We start from the raw sequence: 27,408 nt of genomic DNA, 5'->3' as shown, positions 1-27,408 counted from the left end.
TATTTGCCATTGAAATTGTGTCATTTATGCCATATTTGATCCCAAAAATATATTTTAAAAATAATTTTTTTTATATTTGTTTTTATTAAAAAAATAAAAATATTTTAAAATCATTTAATCTTTATATAAAAAAATTATTGACTTTATTTATTTTTTCTTTCTTTTTACTTTTCTTCCCTATTTTCCAAACATACTCTCGCGGAAGGGAGGCCTTTCTCCACTCCGAAGGCACGATTCCAAAGGCGAAGGCATAGTCCGGAAGTCAATTCTCAGTCCAACGCTGCAAAACCCCAAGAAGCAGCAGCAATAGAAGAAGAAGAAGATGCATTCGTTTGGGTACAGGGCCAACTCTCTTCTCACCTTCGCCGTCACCATTCTCGCCGTGATGTGCGCCATGGCCTCCTTCTCCGACAACCTCAACACCCCCTCGCCCTCCTCCCAAGTCGAGGTCTCTTTTCTCTATCAATTTTTCCCTTTTTTTTGGGGTTTTTTGTTTTGTTTTTCAAACCCTAGATTTGGGTTTGATTTTGACGGGGATGTCCTTTTTCGGTGGTTGCAGGTGTTGAGTATCAATTGGTTTCAGAGGCAGCCCAATGGGAACGATGAGGTGATTGGTTTTTCGGATATTTTTTTATAAATATTTATTTCGTGATTGGGTTTCGGATTTGTTTGAATTGAAGGGCATTTGATTTTGGGTTACATAATATGGTGAGAGTTGCTTTTTGGTTGTGTGGGAAATTGAGGGCTTGACTTGGGATTGGAGACTCCAATTCCAATTTCAATTCCACTGTTTGGTTGAATGGATTTTCGATTAGATTGGAATTTTATAGACCTAGAAAAAAGGAAAACAAATTCGAGGTAAAAGCCAAGATCCGAAGTTCCATTGAGTTAGAATTCTGAAGCAAATCCATCTCTCATGCAGCCAAACCATCGCTAATTGAGTTTTCTTGCATATTTTCTATGTATTTTGATTTTTTTATTTGTTTGATATAATTGTTGGGGGTGGTTCGGGGTTCATAAGGTAGTAAATTTGAGATATAGTGCGCAGTATTTTTATATATTTTTTTTCAATTTGCAGTGCCAAAAGTTAATTTAATGCATTGAATTAGATATGGCTCATTGAAAATTGAGTACAAAGTCACCATGTTGTGGTATTTTCATTCAAAATATCCACTATCTATTGTCATGTATTTAGTAGGCACTGCAGCAACAAAGAACAATGAGAAAATCATCAGTATCCCATTCTGCATGATTATAGAATCTGTAAGCCTAGATGTCTTTGTGTAAAAAACTATTTTGGATCATGATTAGATTAATATTTGCATGTGAATTTCATTATGAGGCAATTGTATTGAGCACTATTGATTCGTATCCAAAACCCAGGGAAGATATTTGGAGACACTACCTGCCTTCTTGTTGGTTGGCATGTTGATTTGAAAAGCAAACCTACTTTGTTTTTGTTCCTTTTCCTTTCTTTCTCCCTTTTTTTTTTTTTGTTTTCCTGTGGTGTTTATGTGAGAACCATATCACATTATTTGTATTCATTGTGTTGTGTTATTGGGAACCATGAAAGTTTTTACTTGGCTACTACCTACTCTGTCAATCTGAATTAAAATGTTTTCAATTTTATACAGGTCAGCATGACATTGAATATATCAGCAAATCTGCAGTCAATGTTTACATGGAACACAAAACAGGTTTACCTATTGACAAATTCTTATGTTTTTATTTATTTATGCTTCTCATACTTTTTCCTATACTAAATATACGTATATTTCCAGGATGCTTTAAATAGTTTTTTCCCTGTGGGATTGGGATCTAGTTCTTGTAGAAAGATTGAGATTGACCACTTGAGGCATTCCTCAAGTATATCTGTGATGTTTTCATAATTGGTTCATATGCAATCATAATAACTGCTGGATTTGGCCCTTTTTGGGATGATAGGAATAAAATGTGTCAAAATTTATTTTTTTTTAACCGACTGTGCAAGAGATTTTGATGAATTGATGGTACCGGCACTTCCACAGATTTGTTATTCTCAACAATAAATAAATGTGTGATGTGAAGAGGGCAGCTCTAGAAAATTCAGGAGTGAAACTTTTCTATAACTTCATGAAGCAGAGAACCAAAAGGAGAGCAATTTTGATAGAACTTACTGCATTTTGGGAGATGAGAAACTACTCCATCAAATATCCTTTCATTTCCTGACTTCCAAATAATGGCACAAACCCACTGAAAGGGGTTTGATTCTCTAAACAATCATCTGTATAAGTTCACTCACTCCAAATCACCAACAATAATAACCATTTTACAGATCCTGGAAATACCAAGGGCCCAACATATCTGAAATAGTGAGAAGAGTACACAAACTGCAGGGTTTTCTGTTAACTTTGCATCTTCCTTGTTCATATTGCATCGGTTTGTCATCAAGCAACTGCAACCCTCAAATAGTCATTGTTCCTCAACAGTGTCCCATCTCCTCCCACCACACAACCATTAAAAGAAAAAGGCACAATATATTTTTTCTAGAGAAGCTATATGGTCATTATGGGTCCTTCAAATCTTGTTAACCAAGTTATCTTCTTTCTTTTCCTCTCCAGAGTTTTGCACTCATTTGAGAACCAACAACTCATATTAACTTCTAGTTTAGCTGTCTTCCAGTATCCTAGAAAGAGGTATTGGACTGGCAAGTTGATGCTGGGTTTTGAATGGGCCGTTTATCTTATTTTACATTTGTTGAGTTTGACTCATAGTTGGTATAAATTCATTTGATTTTTCTCATTATGTTGCCTCATCTTCTCTCAACCTTGAAATTTTTTATTATTTTCAGTTTGTTCACTTACATTTTTCACTGATGCCATGCCATTTTCATTTAATCACTAAGATAGAGATATATTCTTTTGTATTTGTTGTTTGTTTCTTTATTGTTCATTTGGGGCAGTGTTGGTGTTTGTGTTTGGTTGTCCATTGAAAATTTTAAAATTCTATGTGAAACACAATTACTGATTTCAATTCCATGGGATGTCAATGTGCCATGGGCTTGATCCAGCCTCTTGCTCTCTTACAGTTTTGCAAATTTCAGTAGTATTCTGAGTTTATTTTTTATCTTATTTCTATTTGTAGGTTTTTGTATTTCTAGCAGCTGAGTATGCAACACCAAAGAATTCCTTGAATCAGGTTAGCTTCAGAGCATCTGGAAGCACAGATCCTTTGTATTTTTTTTCATATCAATTTCATTCTTTTTTTTTTCCCTCACATTTTATAAATCTGATTGAAACACATGGTTCCTGCAAGACATATGATCTACTTTATGATTGTTCGCATCATATGGCCATACTTCTATACTTGTTGACATCATCCTCTGATTCCATTATTATGTCATTTTTCCACAATGGCTTAAATGGAGATGCCTATTGAAGAAAATAGTTGAAATGGAGATCAATTACATAATAAATTTTTATTGTGGTGTTGAGCTAGAGGTTCCTTCAACATCTGCAAATTTCAACTATTGGCCATTATGTTTCTATTTGCCACTGTGAAAGCAACACATCAGCTGTTCTCATGGCGCTTTTTATAGGCAAATGAGAATAATATTAACAAAGCCTAAACAAAAAGTGGGCTCCAAAGTAGTGTGCAAAGGGCACCTAACTGGGTTCTCATAGCTTACATTATACTGTAGTGGACCACAAATTGAGAGTATAAGTTAAGGTTGTTTTTTCTGATTCATTTTTATATTATAGTATTGTCTTGGCCTGCTATTTCTTGTGTTTTCTTTTTCCTCCTTTGGTCCATTCCTAAATCCAAAATGGAACCATTTCCTTGTTTGGGTTCAAAGCTATTGAACAATACATTGATGCTGCATAATTTATTATGAAGGTGAGATCTGAAATGACAAAGTCAAGAGGAATTTGAGTACAGAGAGCTTGACTTCTATCGCTCCAGATAAAGATTAATTCTTTGCATTAGGTGGTGCATGCCCACTGATTTAGCACATTTAGGATAGTGTATAACTCCTACCTCTTATCCATAATTCAATGAATTTATTTTCTTTGTATTTTCTTTTTCTACATGCTCTCTCTAGGTATCTGGATTATGTGTAAGTGTTACCCTGAAAGAAGAAAACAGTAACAGGCATTAACTTAACATTAAGAAATTCATTTAGAATTTGAAGTAGAGACCACCATTATAACCCAGAACTGAAATTATGATTTCAGCAATGATGTGCCATAAGTGAAGCGACTCCTGGGGAGCAAAATTTTTTGACTGCTAGCATATGCGTATGCATTTGAAATAACTTTGACCAGGACCTCAAATATGAGTTTTTGAACAATAACTGAAAATTGATTTTGAAGAAAGTAATAGTTGAGATAAATACGTTATTGAGTTGAATGATCATCTTTCTTCTCGGAGATTTTTTTTCTTTTCTCCCTCAGGAAGTTAATGATGTCCAGACGAAAAGTTTCATAAATTGAGAAACTTTTTTAACTAAGGCATGGCATTCATTAGGTTGCAAGACTGTTCGAGTTTGGGAAGAAATATGTTACACTAATATCAAGTGGTTTGAGCACTTAAAAAACAGTCTACCATTTCAGAAAACAGTGCTCTGGGCAGGATGGTGGGCAAGCCTCCTGACAGCAATAAGATTTTGTGGCAAGTTTTATGGTACTTGATTTATGGGTGCAATTTTTATTTGTTATGATAGATTTCTATTTCCACCAGTTCACTTGGTTATAATATACTGTTGTGGTGTTGATTTGTCTAGCTGTCTTTAGCTGTTCTGAGGGGGTAATGTGTAAAATTGTTGATAAATTCTAGTCCATTTTTTCAAACCTCCTCCACTCCCCAGCAAAAAAAAAAAAGGATGTTCATTGCTTGTGTTGATTTTAAAATTATCATGTGATAGGTTTCTCTCTGGGATGGTATTATACCTTCAAAAGAGCATGCGAAATTCTGGATTCATACCACAAACAAGTACCGATTCACTGATCAGGTAAAGCCATTTCTGGAAATTAATTTTTACCACTACCTCTTCAAACCAAGCCAAATCTTTGATCTTTTTGCTATTGTAGGGAAGCAATCTCCGGGGAAAAGAATTCAACTTGACATTGCACTGGCATGTCATGCCCAAGACTGGAAAGATGTTTGCTGACAAAATAATCATGACCGGGTTCCGCTTGCCAGAAGAATACAGATAAGGATGATTCTGGGGTGTTTTTTTGGCTGTAACTTCAGTATTTGTCCCATGGGGATGTAAGAGGTTATTGAAATTCGAAAATCAGAGAAAAAGGGAAAATTTCCTATTTGAGTCAATGACTTTTTATTTATGAGGATATTGCTTAGACTTTTTGAATCCATAGAACTTTGTTACTGATTCTTGGATCTTGACCCTTCCCTCAGATATTCACATCTATCTTGTGACCATTTTTCTGTTCATATACAATTTTTCCAGGTTGGAATCTCTTTTCCTGGTGTTTGGATGCAAAACTACCAAATGGGATTTCTTAGGATTTCTTCAGGAAAATCACTTCGAAAGGGAAACTCCTCTTCATGGGAATTTTCTTGGTGCAGTTCATCACCGATGGGATTTTCCTTTTCTCATCGCCCTCCAAAAAGGAAAAGAAAAGGAAAGGAAAAGGCCCCTCTTCAATCGAGAGGAAATGACTCTGAAGTGGGCTGTGTTCTTGTATTCTCAGTCCCATTTAGATAGCATTTTGTTTTTAGCTTTTGGTAAAAAGCTACTGATTCATTGATTTCTAAGGACAGTATACTGTAGTTTTAAATTTTCTATTAAATATAAAATAATATGATTTATAAATAAATTATAAATTTTATAATATTTATTTATTTGTAAATTATATTTATTTTAATGTAATTTAAAATTTAAAAATAATAATATTAATAAGTTAGGTAAACAATTATCTTTTTCTTTTTTTTTAAAAAAAAATTAATGGGTTGAGAATGGATTTAAACAATTTTAGGGTTTAATGCATTTCACCCCCTTCAATTTATTACGGGTTTTGCACATTGCCCTCTCACCGTTAAAATTGAAGACATTGTCCTTCAAACTTCTTAAATATTAATATTGTCTCCTTTTTGTTAGACAATATTAATTTCAATGAACGAAACATGTGATATTATAAATTTATCCTTATTTATTTAATCACATGCATACATATCTCATATTTTCGTCCATTAAAACGAACATCATTCAATAAAAAGCTACTATGAAGGCATTTAAGAAACTTAAAAAGTAATGTATTCGATTTTAAATATGAGGAGCAATATGTAAAACACGCGTTAGGTTAAAAGTGTATTAAACCCATGATTTTTTTCATTTATTCAAAATCTAATTTAATTATGTACATAATTTAAAAATAATAAATATAAAATTCATGAATGAGTTCCAACCCTAAATACACGTGGAATAATCAGGATGACATAAAATGAACACTTTCATGTGATTGGTCCAGCAAGTGGGACCCGTCAAAATGCTGACGTGGCAACCGGCAACATTTGATATTGCTAAATGGGAAAACTGTACGGACAAACATAACTGGTGGAGACCCATCTTCTCTTTCAATTCTCATCCCCTTCTCTTTTTCCTCTCTCTATCTGTCTTTCTCTCAGGCCATCGTCGTGCTTCTTCAGGTACGGAAACCCTGAATCTCACTCCCCTTTGTTTGGTTGCTCTGCAAAAAAAAAACCGAAGGAAAATGAAAGAATCAACAATAAAATGTTACAATCTTAATTTTGAATTATTCTTTTGAGCGACCGAGAAATCTAGAAGGTCTCTACCCAACTGAGACTGTTACAGGTTACAACACGGAACAAGATACGTGGAATTTTAATCATTTTTGTTTTATTTTATTTTCTCTTCAACCGAACAGAAGTTAGGGCTTTGAGTTTTGTCTCAATTGGGGGAGAGTTTGAGTTCAGATTGTGGTATCGCTTGTGCATTTGCTTTACCTATCACTGGAAACTCCAATTACTATTGGAAAATAACCCGGAATTGTTGGACATTTATTTTCTCCTTGTCCTTAGTTTTCTGGGCAAGCAGACAGAAGGCTAGAGTTGTTTCCTCTTTCTATTCTTGTTTTTCCCCCCTTCAATACGGGAAGTTGTATTCAAATTCTGGTGGTGTTTGGAATCTTTGCTTAATTCGATCACTGATTTGAGTTTGAATTGTGAAAGTAGAACTTAGTCCTTAACTTTTCTTTTGTTTTCTTATATTTTCTCAGTTGCCAATTAGAGCCCTAGCATAGCCTCTCTGCTACATTGTGAGCGCCTAGCTAAATATAATATTTGAGCCTTACTGTACATTGAAGTTAATGTTCAGTGCTAAATCATTAAGAGCCATCTCTGAATGCTTGCATTAGCAGCTCTCAATGACATACTATGTATGCTTAAAAATCCCAAGGGAAAGGGTGCAAAATAATTTCTGTGTGCATGATCAAATATTTGTTGTCTTTATTATTTTAAGCTTCTGCATGTAACTAGCTGGTTCTATGGCCTTCTCAAATTGCTACACGGACAACAGTTTCAAACATTGCATAAAATTCTGAACCTTTAGAATTTGGTACTGTTATCAGTATTTCTGACTTAAGATGAGTATGCACTAGCAGACGAAATCAATTAGATTAACCTATGACTTGGTTTCAAAATTATATTCTATACAAAGTGTTTTCTCTTACTCTAATTTCCTTGTTTTTTATTGTTGTTCTTGAGCTATTTTCTTTGCTTTTGAGAATGTTACCATTTCTATAATCTTATTTATCTTTCTTTCAAAAGTACATCCATTTATGTTGAATATGTTCTAGTATGTGTACCATTAATGTCCTGAAGGTCATGATTGTTGCGCTTCTATTTTTATGAGACTAGTTGATCTTGTTTGCAATGGATGAATTTAGCTGTATGGGTGTGAGTAATAGAATTGTTGGAAGAAAGTCACTGGTATAATTTCTATGATACTTGTTATGGGTCTTCTGTTCAACTTAAATAATAACTAGGTTATGCGTTGAAAGGAAAATATGTTTAAAAAGTCAGGGGTTTCATTAACATCCTTGATCTTACAGGGAAGCTATGGCCAGCCAAGCCCTTGTGAACAGTGATCGCTCAAGGACACATTGGACCCAAACGATGGAACGCTATTTCATTGATCTCATGTTAGATCAGGTACATAGGGGCAATAGGATGGGGCATACATTTAATAAACAAGCTTGGGCAGATATGCACGCCATGTTCAATGGAAAATTTGGATCTCAATATGAGAAAGATGTCTTGAAAAGTCGTTACACAGTTCTGTGGAAGCAGTTCAATGATATGAAGAATCTCCTTGACCAAAGTGGATTTTCTTGGGATGATACTCGAAAGATGGTGGTAGCTGATGATTGTGTCTGGGATGCCTATATCAAGGTGCACTGTTTCTTTGCTCTCCTTGTTTAATCCCCGTTCTTATTGCAAAAGTAGCTTGACATGAGATGCATGCAGGCTCACCCAGATGCACAATGCTACAAAAACAAAGCTGTGATGAATTTCAATGACTTATGCTTGATATATGCATATACAACAGCAGATGGAAGATATAGTCGTTCAAGTCATGATATAGACTTTGATGATGACTTCCAAGGAGTGACCATTGGTGTGTCTCTATCCCTGTTACAACCTAGATTATGGTTTTATCTTATATTGTGAATGATATGTGTGTACATGTGAATGTGACTCAAAACAAGACCCTTTTTCCAGTTTTTATTTTCATGGTGCCGACACTAGTTTTGGGAAGGGGGAAGACAGTAGAATTCTGAAGCTGCAACTCATTGCACAATGTTTATGATATATGCAAAAACCTTCCTTTTCTTTTTGCGGGTTTTCTGTTTGTAATGCAATACTTATCATGAAAACTATAAGGGAAAAAATGGTAGAACTCAGAAAATATAACTCACTGACCCTATTCATGATTTATGAGTGTAGAATTCTGAAGCTGTAATTCACTGCACCATGTTTATGATATATGCAAAAACCTTCCTTTACTTTTTGCAGTTTTTCTGTTCGTAATGCAATATTTATCATGAAAACTATAGGGGGGAAAATGGTAGAACTCAGAAAATATAGCTCACTGACCCTATTCATGATTTATGAGTTGACCTAGAATTTGACAGAACAAAATCCTTGCTTGAATTTCATAAGTTTCAGACAACTATGAACCTTCACCACATCCAACATTATAAAAGGCCCTGTCTTTCTGTCAATTATAAGCTCTTAGCTCCACAAGCCACAAGTGGGTGATCTACTAACAGTTTATCTGAGCCAAAGATAACCCAAAAGTGGTCAGAATTCCTGGCTATATTTTATTGTTCTGGAAACAGGACCTTATTAAGATAGAAACAAGCATACTGTGAAGTGGCTGAATGTGTGAAGAATATGATAATTGGTTGCATTCATGATGATGGATGTTACCTGAGTGAGTTATTGACCTTTATCTGGCTATCAAAAATAAAATAAAATACTGATTGTTATTTACTTGATTTGTTTTGACATGCATTTTCCTCTAAAAAAAGTGTTAGTAATTTCATAAACAAACTAAGAACTGGATGCAGTATGATTAAGGCTGGGTATGTCTTTATTTGCAGATATCTACAAGAATTAGAAGTTTTTTACTGAACAAACAACCACACTCACTAATAAATTTCTTAATTGTATAGCTTATGGAATGGGTAGCGTAGCCCCTGCAAGTAATGAGCACTCTAGAAGAGACTGGACACCAGCCATGGATCAATATTTCACTGAGCTCATGCTGGATCAGCTGGGAAAAGGGAATAAGATTACTAATACATTCAATGAACAAGCATGGACTGTTATGCTCTCTTTGTTCAATTCAAAATTTTGTACTCAGCATGGAAAAAGGTTTTTAAAACGTCGATATAAGAAACTGGAAAAATATTATAGTGATATAAAGACTCTGCTTGAGCAAAATGGTTTTTTGTGGGATGATAGACAACAAATGATAGCAGCCGATGATGATGTTTGGGATAATTACATTAAGGTATGTATTTTATTTAAATTTGATATTGTAGTTTTGTTTTTATAATATCTAATGCTTAATTATGATGGATTTAGGCACACCCACATGCACAAGCATACAGAAAGAAGATTTTGCTGAACTTTCAAGATTTGAGCTTGCTGTATGGAAAAACTGTCAACAATGGAATTCGCAGTCATCTGCACCCAGATAAAGACCTTGAATATGATATTGTACAAATCAAAGCTGGTGCGTTTCATATTTAGACCACCAAAGTTTTTTTTTTATTTTTAAATAATTATTTATACTGTCTTAGGAGTTATAATTTGGATTATGGTTGTCTCGTGGAAAATTCTTCAATCGATCATACTTACATGTAACAAGAGAATTGGGCAGAACTACAAATAGTTGCTTTTTCTTGGTGACACTTGATGCTCATCAATGGAAACAGACTTCTAGGTTCCAATTTTGTTGTTACATGCATCCAGAATTGTATGCTAATTTTAGTGAAATCCATGAGACTATCAGTCATATTAGCATTTGCTTCAAGATGATTTTGGGAACCTTGAGAATTATTTTCATGGATGGATTATTACTTCTATAAATTGTGCTTTCTGGCTTTGTAGGTGAAGGGGAGTACCAAACACCAATTAGTGGTGATGGTTATTGGACGCTGCCAATGGACCATTATTTCATTGACTTGTTACTGGACCAGGTGCTTAGGGGGAATAAAATTGGGCAGGGATTCATAACCCAAGCTTGGATTGAAATGGTCACATTATTCAATATGAAATTTGGATCTCACTACGACAAAGATGTTCTGAAGAATCGGTACAGACATTTGAGGAGACAATATAATGACATAACAGCTCTTCTTGAACATAGCGGGTTTTCTTGGGATGATACACGAGAAATGGTAACTGCTGAAGGTTTTGTTTGGGATTCTTATATCCAGGTGTGAAATGCTATTCCCCTATTTCTTATTTCTCAGATGTATTTTATTTGATGTTTTGTAGCTTACATATAACATATACAGGCAATTCCTGATGCTCAATCATACAGAAACAAAACTGTGCCAAATTATCACAAGTTGTGTGTTATATATGGACAAGAAAGTTCTAATGGAGGAGACAACTCTTTGGCATGCAATGGTGACATCGATGGCGTGGACCCAGTTTGGATGATTGGTATGTTTCTCATTCAACAATGAAATTGGAAAAGATATTTTGTGAAGATTGGTCCTAAGACTATGATCTCAAATCTGATTCTGGAAAGTAGAAAATAAATAGAAATGCCTCTTAGAGCAAATTTAATTCTGTTCAAATTTATATTAACTAATAAACAAACACAATTAATTATGATTAAGTTTTCTGGATTTTTGAAATCCCCTGAATTGATCTGGTTTGTCATTAAAACACAAGCTAATTTTGTTGTGTACAATTTAAGAATTAACAAATCACTTCATCAAAAAAAGAAAAAAGAAAAAAAGAAAAAAAAAAGAATTAACAAATCACTCTCCAAAATTGTGAATGTTGCTTATACTTCATGAATTATGTTCCAGAATGACATGGTATGCCTTTACATTGTTGCATTACTGAATACGGATATTCAGTCTTGTTCATCCAACCAAATGCTCAAGTGCCTCCCACCCCACCCCTGCTACCTACAAAAGGAAAAAAAAGTACCTAAAACACACACACACACCCCTTTCTCCCCAAATAATGTTTGGATCTTTCTTTATGGATTCCCAAATTTTGATTTCACTAGTGCCACATAATGTTAAGTCCCAGTTTCTTCACTTCATTAACAGTAGAAAACCAAGTGATAGGCAATGCTTACTTGTGTAACTCTGGCTGGGTATTGATGTCATCACATAGCAATATTAGTTGCCATGTTATTTACATTCAAAATTCTGTTGTTGCAGAAGGAACTGATATTCAATGCAATGCAAATAGTGATCATTCAAGGACAGATTGGATACCGCCAATGGACAGATATCTCATTGACCTTATGCTAGAGCAAGTGCGGAAAGGGAATAGGAAAGTTCACACTTTCAATAAACAAGCATGGGCAGATATGGTTGCATTATTCAATGAAAGATTCAGAACACAACATGAGAAAAGTGTTTTAAAGAGTCGGCATAAAAGTTTGAGGAAGCAGTACCATCATATAAAGAATCTTCTTGATCATAGGGGGTTCTCATGGGATGAAATGCGACAAATGGTCACAGCATATGATGCTGTTTGGGCTGCTTACCTCAAGGTGCATTGCTTAGTCATTTGACTCTTTTGATTTTAATTGCAAGTGCCTAACATGTGGTACATGTAGGAACACCCAGATGCAAAATCATACAGAGCCAAACCAAAGCCGAATTACAATGATTTGTGCTTGATTTATGGGAGTCCAATTGCTGATGGACAATGCAACCAATCATATCATGGCATTGACTTCAACGGTGATGGTGAGCCTTTAATTGTGATGGGTTTATGGTTGTCTTGCATTGGTTAAGGAATATTGTTTCAACAATTTGAACCAAAATTACTGAAGATGCTAATTACCTTGTGGTAAAGACCATCGATTTTTTCTATGCTACCATGTTTGAAGCCTGTGTTCACCTACTAATTTGTTAATCCCTAACTCCTACTGCCTTGTCCTTGTGCTGATACGCTTTCATGAAAAGAAGGAAGTAAGCTGCTGCAATTTTTAAGAAATTAGTAAGAATGATTCTTGGCATTGAATGAATTTAGGGATATGTCAGTAGTAATTTATATTGCATGGTCTACTTCAAGCATCTTTTAGCAATGCTACATCATGTACACTTGACTATTTATGCGTGATGTGTTTTGATACATACAAGGAAGACTAATCTTTTCTCCATATTTTGTCATTTTTAAATACTTTGAAGGAAGGGAACTTAACAATAGTAGTCACTCGCGAACTGATTGGACACCACTGATGGACCGATATTTCATTGATCTAATGCTAGAACATGTTCAGAAAGGGAGTATGGTTGATCATAAATTCAACAAGCAAGCATGGAGTGATATGGCTGCAAGGTTTAATGCAGAATTTGGGTCTTATCATGACAAAGATGTCTTAAAAAGTCGGTTTAAGCATTGGAGGAAGCTGTTCAATGGAATGAGAACACTTCTTGAGCAGAATGGGTTTGCTTGGGATGAAAGACGGCAAATGGTAACTGCAGCTAATGAACTCTGGGATTCCTATATCAAGGTACTTTTTTATAAGTTAAACCTTTAGACACAGGATTTTTCAGTCCCTGCTTCAGGGAACTTACATATGGTATGTGCAGGAAAATCCTGATGCAAGATCATATAGAACTAGAAGTCTCCCGAACTATAATGATTTGTTCCTGATATATGGGAATGCAATCAACAAGGACACACAAAACCAATCAAGTTTTTGTATAGACGACAATGACGATGACCTGGGAGTAGGAATTGGTGTGTTTCTCATTCTTCTTTCTCTCTCTCTCTCTCTGATGCGCATAGAGACATAGACTTGCACACATATTAGCTTATTGGTAACTTGGTATACATGGCTCAGATTGTTCTCTCCACATAATGGCTCTCATCCAGAGTTTTGGGGATAGATGGCTGCTAGCATGAATATGAACTAAGGTCATATTGAACCTGCACCATCCTTCTCTAATGGCTGACTCTGATTTTGTGAAACTGCTGGTATCACAAATTCAATATGTGGATGTTGAATGATAGTGTTTTCAAATGGTAGAATTTCACACATCTGATTATTCCAATTTCTTCAATTTGTAGGTGAAGAGGATGACCAGTTCCTTGCTAGTAGCGATTCTCTAGATGTTGACTGGATGATACCAATGGACATAGACCCTCATGCCCTAGAACTGGACATGGATGAAATGTTTGGATGTCTACAATCCCCATTTAGAAACACTAACATATCAGATCAGAAAAAACGCCGACAATCTGCGGCACCATCAACTTTGGCATGCTCAAGAAAAGTCCCCAAAACCAAAGAGAGGATGTGGGAATCACCCAGTGAAAAGGAAGGCGTAGCCACAGCACTGATAAATGATAAAGAAGTGAAGAATTGCATCTCAATAGAAACCATCGTGGATGCCCTCCAAAGCATACCAGGCATGGACGACGAGCTCTTCTTGGACGCCTGCCACCTTCTGGAAGATGAGAAAAAGGCCGAGATGTTTGTGGCACTGGATGCTGCACGGCGACAAAAGTGGTTGCTGAGAAAGCTCCGCACCTAGCATCATCATGCGATTTTCAGTTGGGAATTGGGATTCATGTCTATAATGTGTCTATAAGTTTTTTGGGTATGTAAATTATATTTTACAGGTTAAAGCATAGCAGTTCCCCTTTTTTTTTTCCTTCTCTTCGAATCAATCTCCTGGTAGCTAATGTTGTTCAAACCTACACCTCACTCAGTTCATAGACAGCAGAGTGTGAGCTGTCGGCACAGAGCAGTGCACCTTTTTCTTACCGCGTGGTGGTATTTGTCTTGACCAACCACCTACTGCTGGCTTTCCTTCTAGTGAATTGCTGCGGCATCACCGGTCACAAAACCATAGTTATTAAGGAAAATAAAAGAATCTTAAAAATACTAAGGAAACAAGGAAAATGAATTTCTTGTTGAAATAGACAAAGATGAAAAGAAAATCCAAAAAAGGAAAGGATGAGAAAAATGTTCAAAATAGTCCAAAATCAAAACAAAACAATGAAAATAGAATGCAAGTCTAATTGCATTGGAACCTTTTTCCTTGATATGAGAAATGTGGAAAATAAGAAATAAATAAATAATGCAAAGATCTATGACCCAATGACAAGACAATTAGTAGCAAGAAGCTTGGGTCTGGGAATGGCATGGCCTGCTTCTCCTCCTCCTCCTCCTCCTCTCTCTCTTACCTCAAAAACTCTGCAATCCCACTCTCCCTCTTCTTCATCTTCCTCTTCTTCCTCCTCACTACCCCACATTTCTCCCCAAGCTACCCCTCCCCTCCCCCTATAATCCCCAAAAGGTCTCTCCTCAACTCCACCACCACCACCACTTCTTGCTCCTCCAGTCTTGAAACCCCCTCCAATGGCCTCCTCAACTACCTTTCCCTCCATTTCTGCACTTTCCACCAAACCCATCTCATCTCCATCCCTTTCCTCACCCTCGTTCTCCTCCTCCTCTTCTACATCCTTGTCAAGACTGCCCAAGATCGCTTCTCTATCGTCGTCACGAAGCTCTGTGCTCATCTCAATTTGTCGCCTAGTATGGGTGCTGTGACCCTCTTGGCTCTGGGTAATGGGGCTCCAGACGTCTTTGCGTCGGTGGCCGCTGTGCGTGGCGGGCATCCGAGGACTGGTTTTGGGGCGATTTTGTCGGCCGGTACGTTTGTTTCGGCGTTTGTGGTTGGGTTTGTGGCGATTTATGCCGCGCCGTTTTCGGTGGACCCGAGTCAGTTTGTGAGGGACGTGTTCTTTTACTTGGTGGCTGCGTTGTTCTTGTTCTATGTGTATTTGAGCGCGGAGATTTTTCTGTGGCAGGCTATTGGGTTTGTGGGGTTTTATGCGTTTTTTGTCGGGTTGGTGTTTTGGATGGATTTGGGGATTGGTGGAGGGAAGGAGAGAGGTGGGAGTGAGGTGGGGTTGATTGGGGAGGTCGAGATTGAGAAGGGTTTGGTGGGTTCTGGGGTTTTTGAGATTGGGGATGTGTTGAAGGATGTGGAGAGAGGGAAGGCCGGTTTCGGGTTCGGTGATGCACTTGGCAAGGTATGTTTGGATTTGAATTGTATTTCAATTATAATCGTGTGGATGTTTATTTGGGATCATATACGTTTGCTGAATCTTGTTGTCATATAGTTCATGATCTATGTGGCCATAGAAGGTGAAGGTCGGAATTTAATTTGATATGATGAGTTTGTTTCGTAATTGGGTACCTGGAATCTTGATTTCTCAATCAGTAGTGACTGTAAAAGTGAGGGTCTGCTTAATTTTTTGGAAACTAGAAAATTTATGTGAGATTTAATATGAATTGATTATTTGCATCATCTTGCTTTGGACATACTTACAGAAACTCCTAGACTTTCCTAGGTGATTACCCTGCTTCTTGCCTACGTGCCATGATGGTTGTCCAGGGAAGAGTGATGATGCTCCTGCTCGCCTAGGTGCCTTGATGCTTGTCTGTATGTTGAATTTGATATTATCTCTCCCACTAATTTCATATTTTGATTTGTTTGATGTGGTTTATATAACATATGAAGACAACTTTAGATGAGGAAGCTGCTTTAAATGGACATTCATATAGGAGGTGTGAACAAAAGAATGAGAGTAAATAGATAAGCCTTGATTAATCAAGAAATGATGGAAATATAGCGAGATTATGAATCGACTATTGCAGGGCCACACTTGATCAAAACTATTTGAATTGACCATAAAAAATTCATGGGTCATGTCTAGGGGCCATGTTAGGATCCATCACAAACATCTCAAGGTGATGCTACGTGTTGTAGACGAACAAACATCTTAGCTTACCCTCTCATTTGGTGACAAGATGGTCCTGTATCTGGCATTTCACCAATGTGCTGTTATTTTCCTGTCCATAGCATAGTAAAGCAAGGTCCTCATTTTCCAACCTCAGAAAAACAGGTTAAGCATCTAGGTGTGACAAGACATTGGCCCGTGTTATCTTTAAGTTGGGTTATTCTGTTTTTGGTAGGTTAATTGGTAATGGCCTTTTAACTGTTAAAAGCTATATATGATTTTGTGCAAATTTGAAGTTAAGAAATCATTCGTCTTATAAATCCTCAAGGCATTATATTGTTATGAAGAATAATTTTGTCCTCCAAGATCAGCTTTTTCTATTCCTATTTGGAAATGAGTTCCACTCTTTCAGAGGTATTTGTATCTGCCCCTTAACAGAAACAGTTTTCAACCTTTTTCCCCTTCTTTTATGTATGTATTTGACTGCTCATATCTGTTATTGCTTAGAAGGACATTCTTGCAAAATATATATTTCCTTCATTCAATTGGATACTCCTATAGATCCTTATTTTATATGTTGACCTTTAGAAAGCCTTCAACTTTTTCCACGGCTAAATTTTTAAAATGTGGGAAGGTGAGTAGGTATTAAAAAAAATAGATGTATATGTATGCAAGACACAAAAATAGATGGTGCATATGTATACTCCTTTAGTCTATAATTAGGTGTCAAGAAATGGATTTCATTGTAATAGTAGGCTACAAACCTTAATGATTATAAATGAAGACAAAATGGCTTAGAATATTTCTTTTATACACATTTTATGGATCAAGAAATGGAGGATATACTTGATATATCATTGAGTTGAGATTCTTATGTGTTGCGTGGACTGCCCATGGATGATGGATATTGGAGTAGTCATTTTTGAGTGACATGGCATTTTTGACAAGTGAATTTTGTTTATTTTGCATTCTTTAAATTGATATTCTTGATTATTGTTTAGAGAATATGACCAATTTTGGTGAGGGCTTCATTCATTGTTAATGGCTCCATCGTAGAGGATGGATTTTGCCTTTAAATGGTATGGAAAACAAAGGTTTAATTTTCTTAGAATGCCCAAGCACTGTCCAGGGCTTCTATCATAAAGCATACCAGTGAAAATGATGGCAAATTTTAGCATTGGTAAAGCCAAGGGTCTATCCAACCTTCTAGTAGAAGGGGATTCTGTGGTAGTGCTATATTGGGTAAAAAAGGAGAAAAACTCTCGGAGGTTTGGCTATGCCAACTTTTTGACATCACTCTAGAGTTAGGGTGTTCATTCTGCTGGATTCCTCAGGCAGCTAACTAGGTGGCGGATAAGTTAGCAAAATGGGGAGCTTAACATTTGATTTCTTTTGTAGGAGATTTTCAACCCCCCTAAGCTCTTGAATTCATATTTTAAAACCTTTTTAGATGTGCACATCTAACGATATCTAGAGTAGATGGTTTTTTCCTGCTTTTGATCACAACTATATAGTTGTTGTGCTTGCAGGAAGGATTTCTCATCCTTCTTTATACTTGATAATAAAATGTTTGTTTTTTATTTAAAGAAAAACAAATGATGACAAACTTTTCTCTCCATTTTTTGCATTGGGAGCCCTGTCGTACTTACATTTGGCTGACCCTTACTGATGATCCTGGTTGTGGGAATAGGTGATTTGTCTTTTGCCAGAAAACTATTGGTAAAAAGAGGATTATTGTCTTGTTTGTTTTTCCTCATATTTTCAGAGGTTTTGTTGGTTAATAACCGCCCATGCTTCTTTGCATGGTGGATTTAATTATTGTTGGATTTTGTAATGCATTTCACAGTCATTTGTGATGATTCTTTGAGAAATTATTGTTGTTGATTATGAGAATGTTCATTAATTAATTGTCATCCAGGCCCATCTAGTTTTTGAAGGTTAATATGCATATTAGCTTTTTAATGCTTCTGATTATGATTGCCCTAATTCTGTTTTTTTTTTTGCTTGCAGATCTCGAAAGCATGGGAACTTCCAGTTTCTTTACTTCTAAAGCTCACAATCCCACAAACTGAACCTTCAGAATGGAATAGGTTCTATCAATCTGCAAATATTGCTCTTTGCCCACTTGCCCTTTTGTACTCCTGTAATTCATTCATACCACTAAATCATCCCATCATTTTTCTCCTTCCACACACTCATTTTCCATTATGGTCTGTCGTACTCTTTGCAAGCTCCTCCCTTGCAGTTCTTCACTTCATAATAGAAAAAGAGCCCCCTGAAACTGAAAGAATGCCTGTGGTTCTTGTAGCCTTTATAATGAGTGTCTTTTGGATATCTACTGTTGCTGGGGAGCTCCTGAACTGCCTTGCAGCATTAGGGTCACTTCTTGAATTGCCTCCATCACTCCTTGGGCTCACAGTACTTGCATGGGGAAACTCAGTGGGAGATCTTGTTGCTGATGTGGCCATTGCCAAAGCAGGCCAGCCAGCAATGGCAATGGCTGGGTGCTTTGCTGGCCCAATGTTTAACATGCTTGTTGGACTTGGGACAGCTTTGGTGATACAAACTGCTAATATTTATCCCCAAGCTTATCAGCTCCATTTCCACACGGGTATTGTGATTGCATTTGTGTTCTTGCTGTCAAGCTTGATGGGGTCTCTGTTAGTTATAACTTGGGGTAGATTCCGGGTGCCTAGGTTCTGGGGTTTCTGCCTTGTTGGTCTCTATGTTGTATTTATGGTTGTTAGCATACTCATCGCAAAGTTTTCAGGGTGATTTTTCCAACCCCCACATCTACAGTTTCTCATTCATTGCTATAGTTATCATGCCAATTACCAACCCATAGTAGAATTTCTCAGCTACAAAATGTTGGGCAGCTCATTGATATTCCAAGCAATCAATCCACAGATGGCAGATTGTCAATACAAGCGATGTTTCTCGCTGCAAAAATCTTGGCTCTCATCTTTGTCATCTTCCAAGCTAGGTACCTTATACCTTACACATTGGATCAATGATTCTTTTCATCTTGTTAGTTTCTGTTCTCCCCTATTTGTCTTATTAGTTTTTTAATTCTTTTGACAATGAGATGTCATAATTTGTATTGGAAGAATCTACTTCTTTATGAGCATATAATTGTAATAGAAAATGTCTAAGCAGCATCATGATATGCCTCAAAATCTAATTACACTACAGCATGTTTTCACAGATCAACTTCTATATTTTGCACTTACCAGCCTGTTTTTCTTGCTTATTGTCAATTACTGCTGAATGTTACTTCTGGTTTATTTATATGTTGGAGGACATGGTAACTAGCAGACCCACTTTCTCAGCAACCATACCCTACCACCCATTGGCTCACCTTACTGAAATTTTTGTTCATGAGTTTATCACTGTCGCTTTGAGAATCTGAGACATTCAAATTTTGCTGCAACAGTTGGTTTAGAAGCTCAATATTTCATAGGTTCCTACACAGGTCTAGTACTGTAGAAGCCATTGACATGGATGCCCTTTTGCATCAGCTTGTAGTTGAAGAGTGGGTTAGTTTTAGATATGAATTGTTCTTGAACCTTTGCTTCTACGTTAGCTGCATGAGTGGAAGGAAAATTTTCAGAGACTCTGTTGAAAACTCTCTTGTGGGGTTTGGGATTCTTCTTTTCTTCCTTGTTTTGCCTTAATTATGATAATTGGAAGGTCAAGTCTATCAACCTTGGTTAAGAGGGCGTTTAGTAAAACTTAAAGCGGAATACTTAATGAATTAAGGTGTTTGGTAAAACTTAACATCTAAAATTAATTTTTTGAAATATTTTTTATAAAAATGAGATGATTCTTCATAACAAATTTAAAATATTTTCAATGTTTTTGTACGAAGTATTTAAAAAAAAAAGAATTTTTGCATTGGACATCCCAATGAAATATTCTTCCTACGAATAATTGACTAGCCGCTATCCCATCCCCACCATCTCACTATCTTTCTCTCTCATAGAGGGGAAAAAAAAAAAAAAGACATGTAGTGAACCGTTCGGTTCACTTGGTTTTCTAACGATTCGAGACCGATTTAATAGGTTGTTAGCTCAAAAGGGTGGACTAAATCAAAAAGCTCATCCACTGACAGTCGAATTAATTCGATTTTTAAGCAATGTTCTTCAAAAGAGAATATAATTTTTACTTGTTTTCTGATAACTATTACAAAAAATAATTATACTAACATAGAGAAAAATTAAAAATAAAACTTTAGAGATAAAAATTATAGGTTAAAAATATTTTAAGTTCTCAAACAAATTTTTATTTTATAAAATATCAAATAATCCTTTCCAAAAACTATTTTTAAAAATTATTTTTTATTTTCAAAAATAGTTATCGATGACTTTAATCTCTTTCTTTATCAAAATCTTAAATTGGCTTTTTTCTTAACTAAAATACTAAAACTAAAAACCATTATTCCTTTATTTTAAGTTTATTAAACGTTAGATCAATTTTATCCAAAAAAATAAAATAAATTTATAAAATTAATATTATTTTGTCTATAAAAAAAAAAAACCAGTTATGAAGGAAGCTTTAAAAAGTGTGCATTGCTATATAATTCATGTATTTTAAAATTTTGTTTTCTTATTAGGATATAAGCCAACATGACTCTAAATCAATTAAATAGCTTCTCCATTGTTATTGTGTGAATAAGCACTAGACAGTCTTCCTCAGATAATCATAACCAATTAATTATTAAAAAAATTCAAGTAGGAGACTATAAACCTGGTAGTAATTATTGGAAACGTTAATAATATTCCTAATACTTAAAAAATTTTATAATTCAAATATTAAAAATATTTTCTAAAATTACTATAAAAAATATCAGATTTATGGGAGAAACTTTTCTTAATAATCAAATTTAATGACCCTTGCTTATAGGTTAGATTCATCCTTATCACAATTATTTTTAATTAAAGTATTTTTTAGAACATTTTTTGGGATAATTACCCGTGTTTTTCTAATCATTTTTTTATTTTTTAAAAATATTTTTAAAATTTTATTAAAATACCTTATTTTTCTTCAAAAATACTATTTATGCTAAAATTATTTTTCATAAACATCGTCAAACAAACATAAATGAAATGTTTGATAATTTTTTAAAAATACAAAGATTCACTTAATTGAAAACCTGATTTCGAAAATTTAATCTTCATGGTATAAAAATATATATTTTTATTTTTTTATAAAAATAATTTTTTTTTAAAATATATATATACAAATATTTAAAATAATCAAGAACATTTATGTCAAAAAAGAGATTATTTTTCAAATAAAAACATGAAATGGGTTAAATTCATAAATATAAATTTATGTCATCCTTTTTAACCGATTAATCTTTAACAAAACACCGGCAAAATACTGTTAATAAAAGGGCGCCAGATTAAAACGTTCTAATCGGAATCACATCTATATTTAGCTAAAGTTTAGTTGAGGCTTCACAAAGAAGAAACCAAAAAAAAACGGTATTTAAAAAAATGGGAAAACATCAAGAAGTAGACCAAATATTTGCAAGTCAAGATGCCCATAGCCCCACATGGGAGGAAAGTATGATTTGAATAGAAGTAGAGGGCAAAGTTGTCAGAAAAAAAAGATGGGAGTTCGCCATTAAAGCTTAGGACTCTGACATAAAAGTCAGAACCCCTCACTCGCTTTGGAAGAAAACCAAATAAAAATCGAGTACCATAAAGCCAAACCCTAACCAACCAACCCCATCATTCACTGTACGGACTTTCCCTCCACAACGCCCGAAACCCAGGTTCCACTTCCACCCATCAATCATTCCCCCCTTTTCTCTTGTTTTCTTGCGCTTTCTTTCCCTGTATGTCTCGCATATACGCGTATACATGCATACAACATGGGTTCATGTAATCATATATGTTTATGTATGGTTTTTTTCTTTTTTTTCTTCTTTTTTTTTTTCTTTCTGTCTTGGAGGTACCCATGTATGTATGTTTGCATGAAGGGGTTGTTATTGGAGATGTTGATGGAGTGGGTTTTGTGGGAATTTTTTTTTTACAAACTTGGTTTTTTTATTTTCTCTCTTTTGGGTTTGAATGGTTTGTTCTGTTTGACACTTTGATCTGAATATTGTATGTATTTGTTTGTGTTCAGCAATTTTTGACGAGGATCATGTTCTGGATTTCAATTGGGTAACTTTGAGTTGTGTGATGTTTTCGACAAGTTTTAGAGGGTTTTCTTTTCTGTGGATGATTGGGGAGAAAATATAAATCTTCATTTGTGGTATTTGTTGAATTTCCTTTTCAATTTGTTGGCCCAGTTTTGTTTTGTTTTTTTTTTTCCAGTGGAATTTTTTTCCTGAACTGGTGTTTCTTTGTTATAAAAAGCTTCCCCATTTTTCTGAAAAATGGGTTTTGTTTTTGGAAAGGGGAATGATGGAAATTCTTAGGCTATGTTTGGTTCCCGGAAAATTTGAGGGAAAATATAAGGGAAAGGATATAGGGAGGAAAAGTAAAAAGAAAGAAAGAAAAAAGAAAATAAAAAATAAATTTAAAGTTAATAAATTATTTTTATATACTTTTTTAAATTGATTTCACTTAATTTCTTCTATTGTATAAGGATTAAATAATTTTAAAATGCATAAAATTCTAATTAATTTTAATTTTAATTTTTTATTTTCCATGAAACCAAATATGAGAAAATCATTTTCCTTGGTATTTTTTTTCTCTCATTATTACTTTCCGGAGCCAAACATAGCCTTAAGAACTCGTTTTAACTGATTTTGGGATAAATGGTTTGAGTGACCCCTAATTTCTTTCTTTTCTTTTTTTTATCTCAATTTCAGTCCAATTCCTTGCTGAAATTTGAAAACCAAACCGAAGTCCAAACTCTAAGCATTAAGATGTTGTATGCTTATGCAATTTAATGAGCATCATCGTAGTCTAATTGCAGTTTGAACACTTCCACTTTACATTCATACACCGATGGCCTGATATATGTGATTCGCTATTTTATATGTGTATTAATGTTTGATTCCTTTGATTTATATTGACGAATTGAGGGAAAGCAAGTTAGAGACTTGGTGGTGGAAATCCCCATTTGATTGAGAGATCTGGACAAAAATGAGGAAGCTTAAAATGAAAAATCATTAACTGCAGAGGAGGAATGCAATCGATGCTCTGTTTTCCATAGTATTTCAAATGCATTTATTTTGTTTCTTGTTGTATTTATATGTTGCTATTTGTTTTTATTGACCCTTTTGATAGTTTTTAGCATGTCTATAAATGAATCTGCTTCTGTACTTATTTTCTTTCTATTATCATCTGGTTTCAGATGATAAATTTATGAGAGGAAGTTGTGGTTCATAAATGCCCAATTAGGATCAGGTACACAGTTTGGTGTGGGAAGTGTGTTTTTAGTGTCAACAATGAAAATTTTAGTCTTGGAGGACAAATATCTCGGAAAAATATGCTTCAGGAAGGTGTTAGGGAATGAAGGGTAATTTTTTAGGTGCAATTGGATTCTAAAGATATCGGAGTTTTTTGGCCACATTGTATGTATGTCAACTAAGCTTTATGTTAAGAAGTCAACAAGCTGGTAGTTTGGTTCCATCTAAATAGTGATCTGGGATTGAATTTTATTCGTAGGTAGGGAAGAGAACAACCATTATCCAGCCATGCTAATAAGTTCTTGCTTTTTCCATTGATTCATTCTAGATGATAGATTAAGGAGATTTGATTTATGCAGAAGATGTCTTTCTGGATGGAGTTTTATTGAATCTGTTTTTTTATATTTCTTATCTGAAAATCATAAAATTGTAGGGCCATGAGTACTGTTGCTACATCGAGTTTGCTTTCACGCATTTGTTTTTCAATGTGATTTTCACCTGTCCCTTACCTTGGAATTGTGTTTGAATTAATCTTGCTGTTTCTCATTTTGTTCACATTGAAGGATAGCAATGGATCATCAAGGGCATGGACAAACCCCAGTAATGGGAATGGCTGGTAGTGCAGCTCAGTTGCCATATGGGACAAACCCTTATCAACATAACCAAATGGGTGGAACCCCTACTTCCGGATCAGTAGTGACATCAGTTGGGACCATTCAGTCTCCAGGGCATCCAGCAGGGGCTCAGCTTGCACAACACCAGCTTGCTTATCAGCATATGCACCACCAGCAGCAACAGCAGCTACAGCAACAACTCCAGTCTTTCTGGGCAAATCAGCATCAAGAAATCGAGAAGGCTACTGATTTTAAGAACCATAGCCTTCCCTTGGCAAGAATCAAGAAGATCATGAAGGCAGACGAGGATGTAAGGATGATATCAGCCGAGGCACCAGTGGTATTTGCTAGGGCATGTGAAATGTTCATTTTGGAGTTAACTTTGCGCTCTTGGAATCACACAGAAGAAAACAAAAGGAGGACTCTGCAAAAGAACGATATTGCTGCAGCTATCACAAGGACTGATATCTTTGACTTTTTGGTTGACATTGTGCCAAGAGAGGATCTCAAAGATGAAGTACTCACGTCAATCCCAAGAGGAACCATGCCAGTTGGGGGGGCCTCTGACACAGTCCCTTACTACTATATGCCTGCTCAACACTCGCCTCAGGTTGGCACGCCTGGGATGATCATGGGCAAGCCTGTTATGGATCCTGCTTTATATGCCCAACAGCCTCACCCCTACATGGGTCAATCAATGTGGCAATCACAGGCACCACAGCAAGAGCATTCACCCTCAGATTCTTAGCGGCTGCAGCACATGAGTGAAGGAAGAGGGTAAGAGCTCTATCCCTCTTGATCATATTATGATTGAAGGCTGAAAATCAAAGCAGTTGTTTGGCAGTTGGTCTAATTGCTTGTGCTGCAATATTTTCTGCTCACTGTTGAAAACATAGTATGTTTAGTCTCATAACCTTACATTTTCAATGCAAATCTTGGATGGTGATGGTGTGGTTGATCAAGTCTAGTAGCATCCCATATTTTGTTACTAATACGTATGTTGGATTTGTTAGTTCAACACCTTAGTACTTATTGCATAAATGATTTCCATGCCTCACCCTTTTTGGTGTGATAAGTGCGGCCCAGTCTAACTCAACCGTAATTCATTCGTTTTGTCTGTTGAAATGATGGAATTTTTCCACAATTCCTGATTATCCATGTTCATTTTTGAAATTGAGAGCAATCTCAACAGGAGAGTACTTCTCATTTTTTTCAAACAAAATCATGCTCAAATGATTGTCAGACCATGTTTAGGGCGAAGGATTTTCTCACGAACCTGTAAAACAATTTTTTTTCCCTCATGTTCTTCAAGGATGGCCTGTGAGGATCATAGTTTGAGCTCTTTGTTCTTATTGTTTTGCTTTGGTTTTGCAGAATTTTGGTTCATCAAAGCTTCTGGTGAACTCTGGCAGAATGAAAGTATAGGCCTTCTCTACTAATGAACGATCAAGATGCAAGCTGAAGAAAAGCATACTTTTGTAAAGAAAATGCTTGAACATGGCAGCTGATTTTGATTGAATCTATCCCTTTTTTTTTTGGTGGTAGAATCTTACATTTCCAGTCAGTAATGTATTTATATGTCTACCTTCAGCTGCTCTAGAATGAAACTGTAGTTTTGTTCTTTACGCTACTGCTCTTTTTCCCTTTATTTTAGCTATCATATCTCTACCAGCTATGGTTTGTTTGAATAGTGTTGAGTTTCTTCTTGCAACAGAAAACAAGTCTCTGAAATTTTGGACTGCTGGTGACACTGAGTATTTGTTGCAGCCGAGATGAACGAGCAATGGCTCCCTTTCTGGTTAATTCTTTCACCATGATTGAGAATAAGGAGGATTTCACTATATTTACTGCCAATTTTTCTATATGTTCTGTTTGGTTGTCAAGAAAGTTATAAAAAATCCTGGGGTCACTTCAATCTCAGCATCTTGTAAGATTCTAAGCTGAGGGGACAAGATTCTACACCATCCACAGTTCACTCCAAACACCCTTTCAGGGGAATGGAGGTTACAGAATATATGATCATCAATCCACTGTTTTCCAGGAACAGAAAGAAAATTGCCATGGAAATAGTAAAACTAGTCACTTTCTTATGGTTTGTTGAATTAGCATTTCTAGCAGGATTGAAGAGCCAGAAGAATTCAACAAGGCATCAGTTCAACTTCTCCATTGGCAATCCAGTGTCACAGAAATGACAGAGAAGAGGCCTGGGTGGCAAAGATTCAGTCGTCATACCATCTCTGTCATTCTCCCTTGCTTTTCATCGTGACAAAGGGTTCCACTTGCACCTGAAAACAAATGAAATTATAAATGGAAACAATCTCCATCACTTTAATAACCCATGATCCATGCTTGTGTACCACCAACCTTCGATTGGTGAAAACTACTCCTGGAGCAGGGGCTATGCTTGTAGCCTTGCGTGTAAAGAACAAAGTGGACTTCATCCATGGATCAATTATGAACTCTTCAACCTGCGACCTATGGAATCATTGAAACAACATGGTAAAATCTTAGATCCTCACTTCTTTATCTTAAGATTTGGCCAACATTGTTATTTACATAGATGTGGGTGTCAACAAGAAGTCCAATAACTCCTGACTCATCTCAAACCTCAAATCAAGTAGGTAGCGACTCTTCCACTACTCTTCTCTTTGATATTTGTTCAAACTATTCTTTTCATATTACCTTTTGGATATTAGACAGTGGTGCAACAAATCACATTATGGGGTCTATTACCCTTTTTTCTTTTATAACATTTACACCTATGACTCCTATTGGTACTATTTCATTATCTTCATCCCTTACCTATCATTTTTATTTTTAACATTAAAATTATACTCGAAAAGTTATTTTATCATTTTTCATCTAAAATTAATCATATTATTAAAAAATATTATTGAAGTTTGACACAAATATAAACAAAAATAAAGAAATAAT

The 27,408-nt window shown here is 35.6% G+C and overlaps 4 protein-coding genes across 14 annotated transcripts; all 4 read left to right on the top strand.

The window, feature by feature from the left end:
* The first annotated feature begins 141 nt into the window (after positions 1 to 141).
* Positions 142 to 5,371, top strand: LOC100252902 (signal peptidase complex subunit 3B). 2 transcript variants are annotated; one of them, XM_002284830.4, is made up of 6 exons: positions 142 to 448; positions 560 to 607; positions 1,635 to 1,697; positions 3,124 to 3,177; positions 4,904 to 4,990; positions 5,070 to 5,371. In XM_002284830.4, the coding sequence occupies exons 1-6, from the start codon at positions 323 to 325 to the stop codon at positions 5,193 to 5,195; spliced, it is 504 nt and encodes a 167-aa protein (XP_002284866.1). In that variant the 5' UTR covers positions 142 to 322; the 3' UTR covers positions 5,196 to 5,371. The 2 variants fall into 2 exon arrangements, with proteins under 2 accessions (XP_002284866.1, XP_059598530.1); XM_059742547.1 differs by having other exon boundaries at positions 150 to 448; positions 4,904 to 5,371.
* A 1,150-nt stretch (positions 5,372 to 6,521) lies between these two features.
* Positions 6,522 to 14,393, top strand: LOC100245953 (uncharacterized). Of its 3 annotated transcripts, XR_002031804.1 has the most exons (13): positions 6,522 to 6,648; positions 8,073 to 8,412; positions 8,488 to 8,638; positions 9,699 to 10,039; positions 10,114 to 10,264; positions 10,642 to 10,970; positions 11,052 to 11,202; positions 11,940 to 12,277; positions 12,344 to 12,476; positions 12,921 to 13,246; positions 13,326 to 13,476; positions 13,580 to 13,713; positions 13,807 to 13,911. XR_002031804.1 is itself a non-coding variant. In XM_002280919.5 (12 exons), the coding sequence occupies exons 2-12, from the start codon at positions 8,080 to 8,082 to the stop codon at positions 14,271 to 14,273; spliced, it is 2,871 nt and encodes a 956-aa protein (XP_002280955.3). In that variant the 5' UTR covers positions 6,522 to 6,648; positions 8,073 to 8,079; the 3' UTR covers positions 14,274 to 14,393. The 3 variants fall into 3 exon arrangements, 2 of the variants coding, with proteins under 2 accessions (XP_002280955.3, XP_059598876.1); XM_002280919.5 differs by lacking the exon at positions 13,580 to 13,713 and having other exon boundaries at positions 13,807 to 14,393; XM_059742893.1 differs by lacking the exons at positions 13,326 to 13,476; positions 13,580 to 13,713 and having other exon boundaries at positions 13,807 to 14,393.
* A 237-nt stretch (positions 14,394 to 14,630) lies between these two features.
* Positions 14,631 to 19,695, top strand: LOC100256252 (cation/calcium exchanger 5). The gene is made up of 2 exons (XM_003633590.4): positions 14,631 to 15,780; positions 18,502 to 19,695. Exons 1-2 carry the CDS (start codon positions 14,887 to 14,889, stop codon positions 19,264 to 19,266), a joined length of 1,659 nt encoding a protein of 552 aa, XP_003633638.1. The 5' UTR covers positions 14,631 to 14,886; the 3' UTR covers positions 19,267 to 19,695.
* A 2,439-nt stretch (positions 19,696 to 22,134) lies between these two features.
* LOC100258035 (nuclear transcription factor Y subunit C-9) lies at positions 22,135 to 26,162 on the top strand. 8 transcript variants are annotated; one of them, XM_010661529.3, is made up of 3 exons: positions 22,135 to 22,397; positions 24,429 to 25,251; positions 25,849 to 26,162. In XM_010661529.3, the coding sequence occupies exons 1-2, from the start codon at positions 22,370 to 22,372 to the stop codon at positions 25,220 to 25,222; spliced, it is 822 nt and encodes a 273-aa protein (XP_010659831.1). In that variant the 5' UTR covers positions 22,135 to 22,369; the 3' UTR covers positions 25,223 to 25,251; positions 25,849 to 26,162. The 8 variants fall into 8 exon arrangements, with proteins under 8 accessions (XP_010659831.1, XP_010659833.1, XP_002284851.1 ...); XM_010661531.3 differs by having other exon boundaries at positions 22,136 to 22,270; XM_002284815.5 differs by having other exon boundaries at positions 22,136 to 22,270; positions 24,424 to 25,251.
* Positions 26,163 to 27,408: the final 1,246 nt, after the last annotated feature.

The sequence above is a fragment of the Vitis vinifera genome, chromosome 14, assembly GCF_030704535.1.
Source record: "Vitis vinifera cultivar Pinot Noir 40024 chromosome 14, ASM3070453v1".
Classification (NCBI taxonomy): Eukaryota; Viridiplantae; Streptophyta; class Magnoliopsida; order Vitales; family Vitaceae; genus Vitis; species Vitis vinifera.
Note: the sequence above shows the minus strand (reverse complement) of the source record. Positions and strands in the feature narration are given on the sequence as shown.

Coding starts and splice junctions, on each gene's coding strand:
- LOC100258035 (XM_019225151.2), top strand. CDS start 22,336: ATGTCTCGCATATACGCGTATACATGCATACAACATGGGTTCAT. Junction 22,380..24,423: donor TGCATACAACATGGGTTCAT/GTAATCATATAT, acceptor TTCACATTGAAG/GATAGCAATGGATCATCAAG.
- LOC100252902 (XM_059742547.1), top strand. CDS start 323: ATGCATTCGTTTGGGTACAGGGCCAACTCTCTTCTCACCTTCGCCGTC. Junction 608..1,634: donor AGCCCAATGGGAACGATGAG/GTGATTGGTTTT, acceptor AATTTTATACAG/GTCAGCATGACATTGAATAT. Junction 3,178..4,903: donor CAAAGAATTCCTTGAATCAG/GTTAGCTTCAGA, acceptor ATCATGTGATAG/GTTTCTCTCTGGGATGGTAT.
- LOC100245953 (XM_002280919.5), top strand. CDS start 8,080: ATGGCCAGCCAAGCCCTTGTGAACAGTGATCGCTCAAGGACACATTGG. Junction 13,247..13,325: donor TCTGGGATTCCTATATCAAG/GTACTTTTTTAT, acceptor TGGTATGTGCAG/GAAAATCCTGATGCAAGATC. Junction 13,477..13,806: donor TGACCTGGGAGTAGGAATTG/GTGTGTTTCTCA, acceptor TTCAATTTGTAG/GTGAAGAGGATGACCAGTTC.
- LOC100256252 (XM_003633590.4), top strand. CDS start 14,887: ATGGCCTGCTTCTCCTCCTCCTCCTCCTCCTCTCTCTCTTACCTCAAA. Junction 15,781..18,501: donor TCGGTGATGCACTTGGCAAG/GTATGTTTGGAT, acceptor TTTTGCTTGCAG/ATCTCGAAAGCATGGGAACT.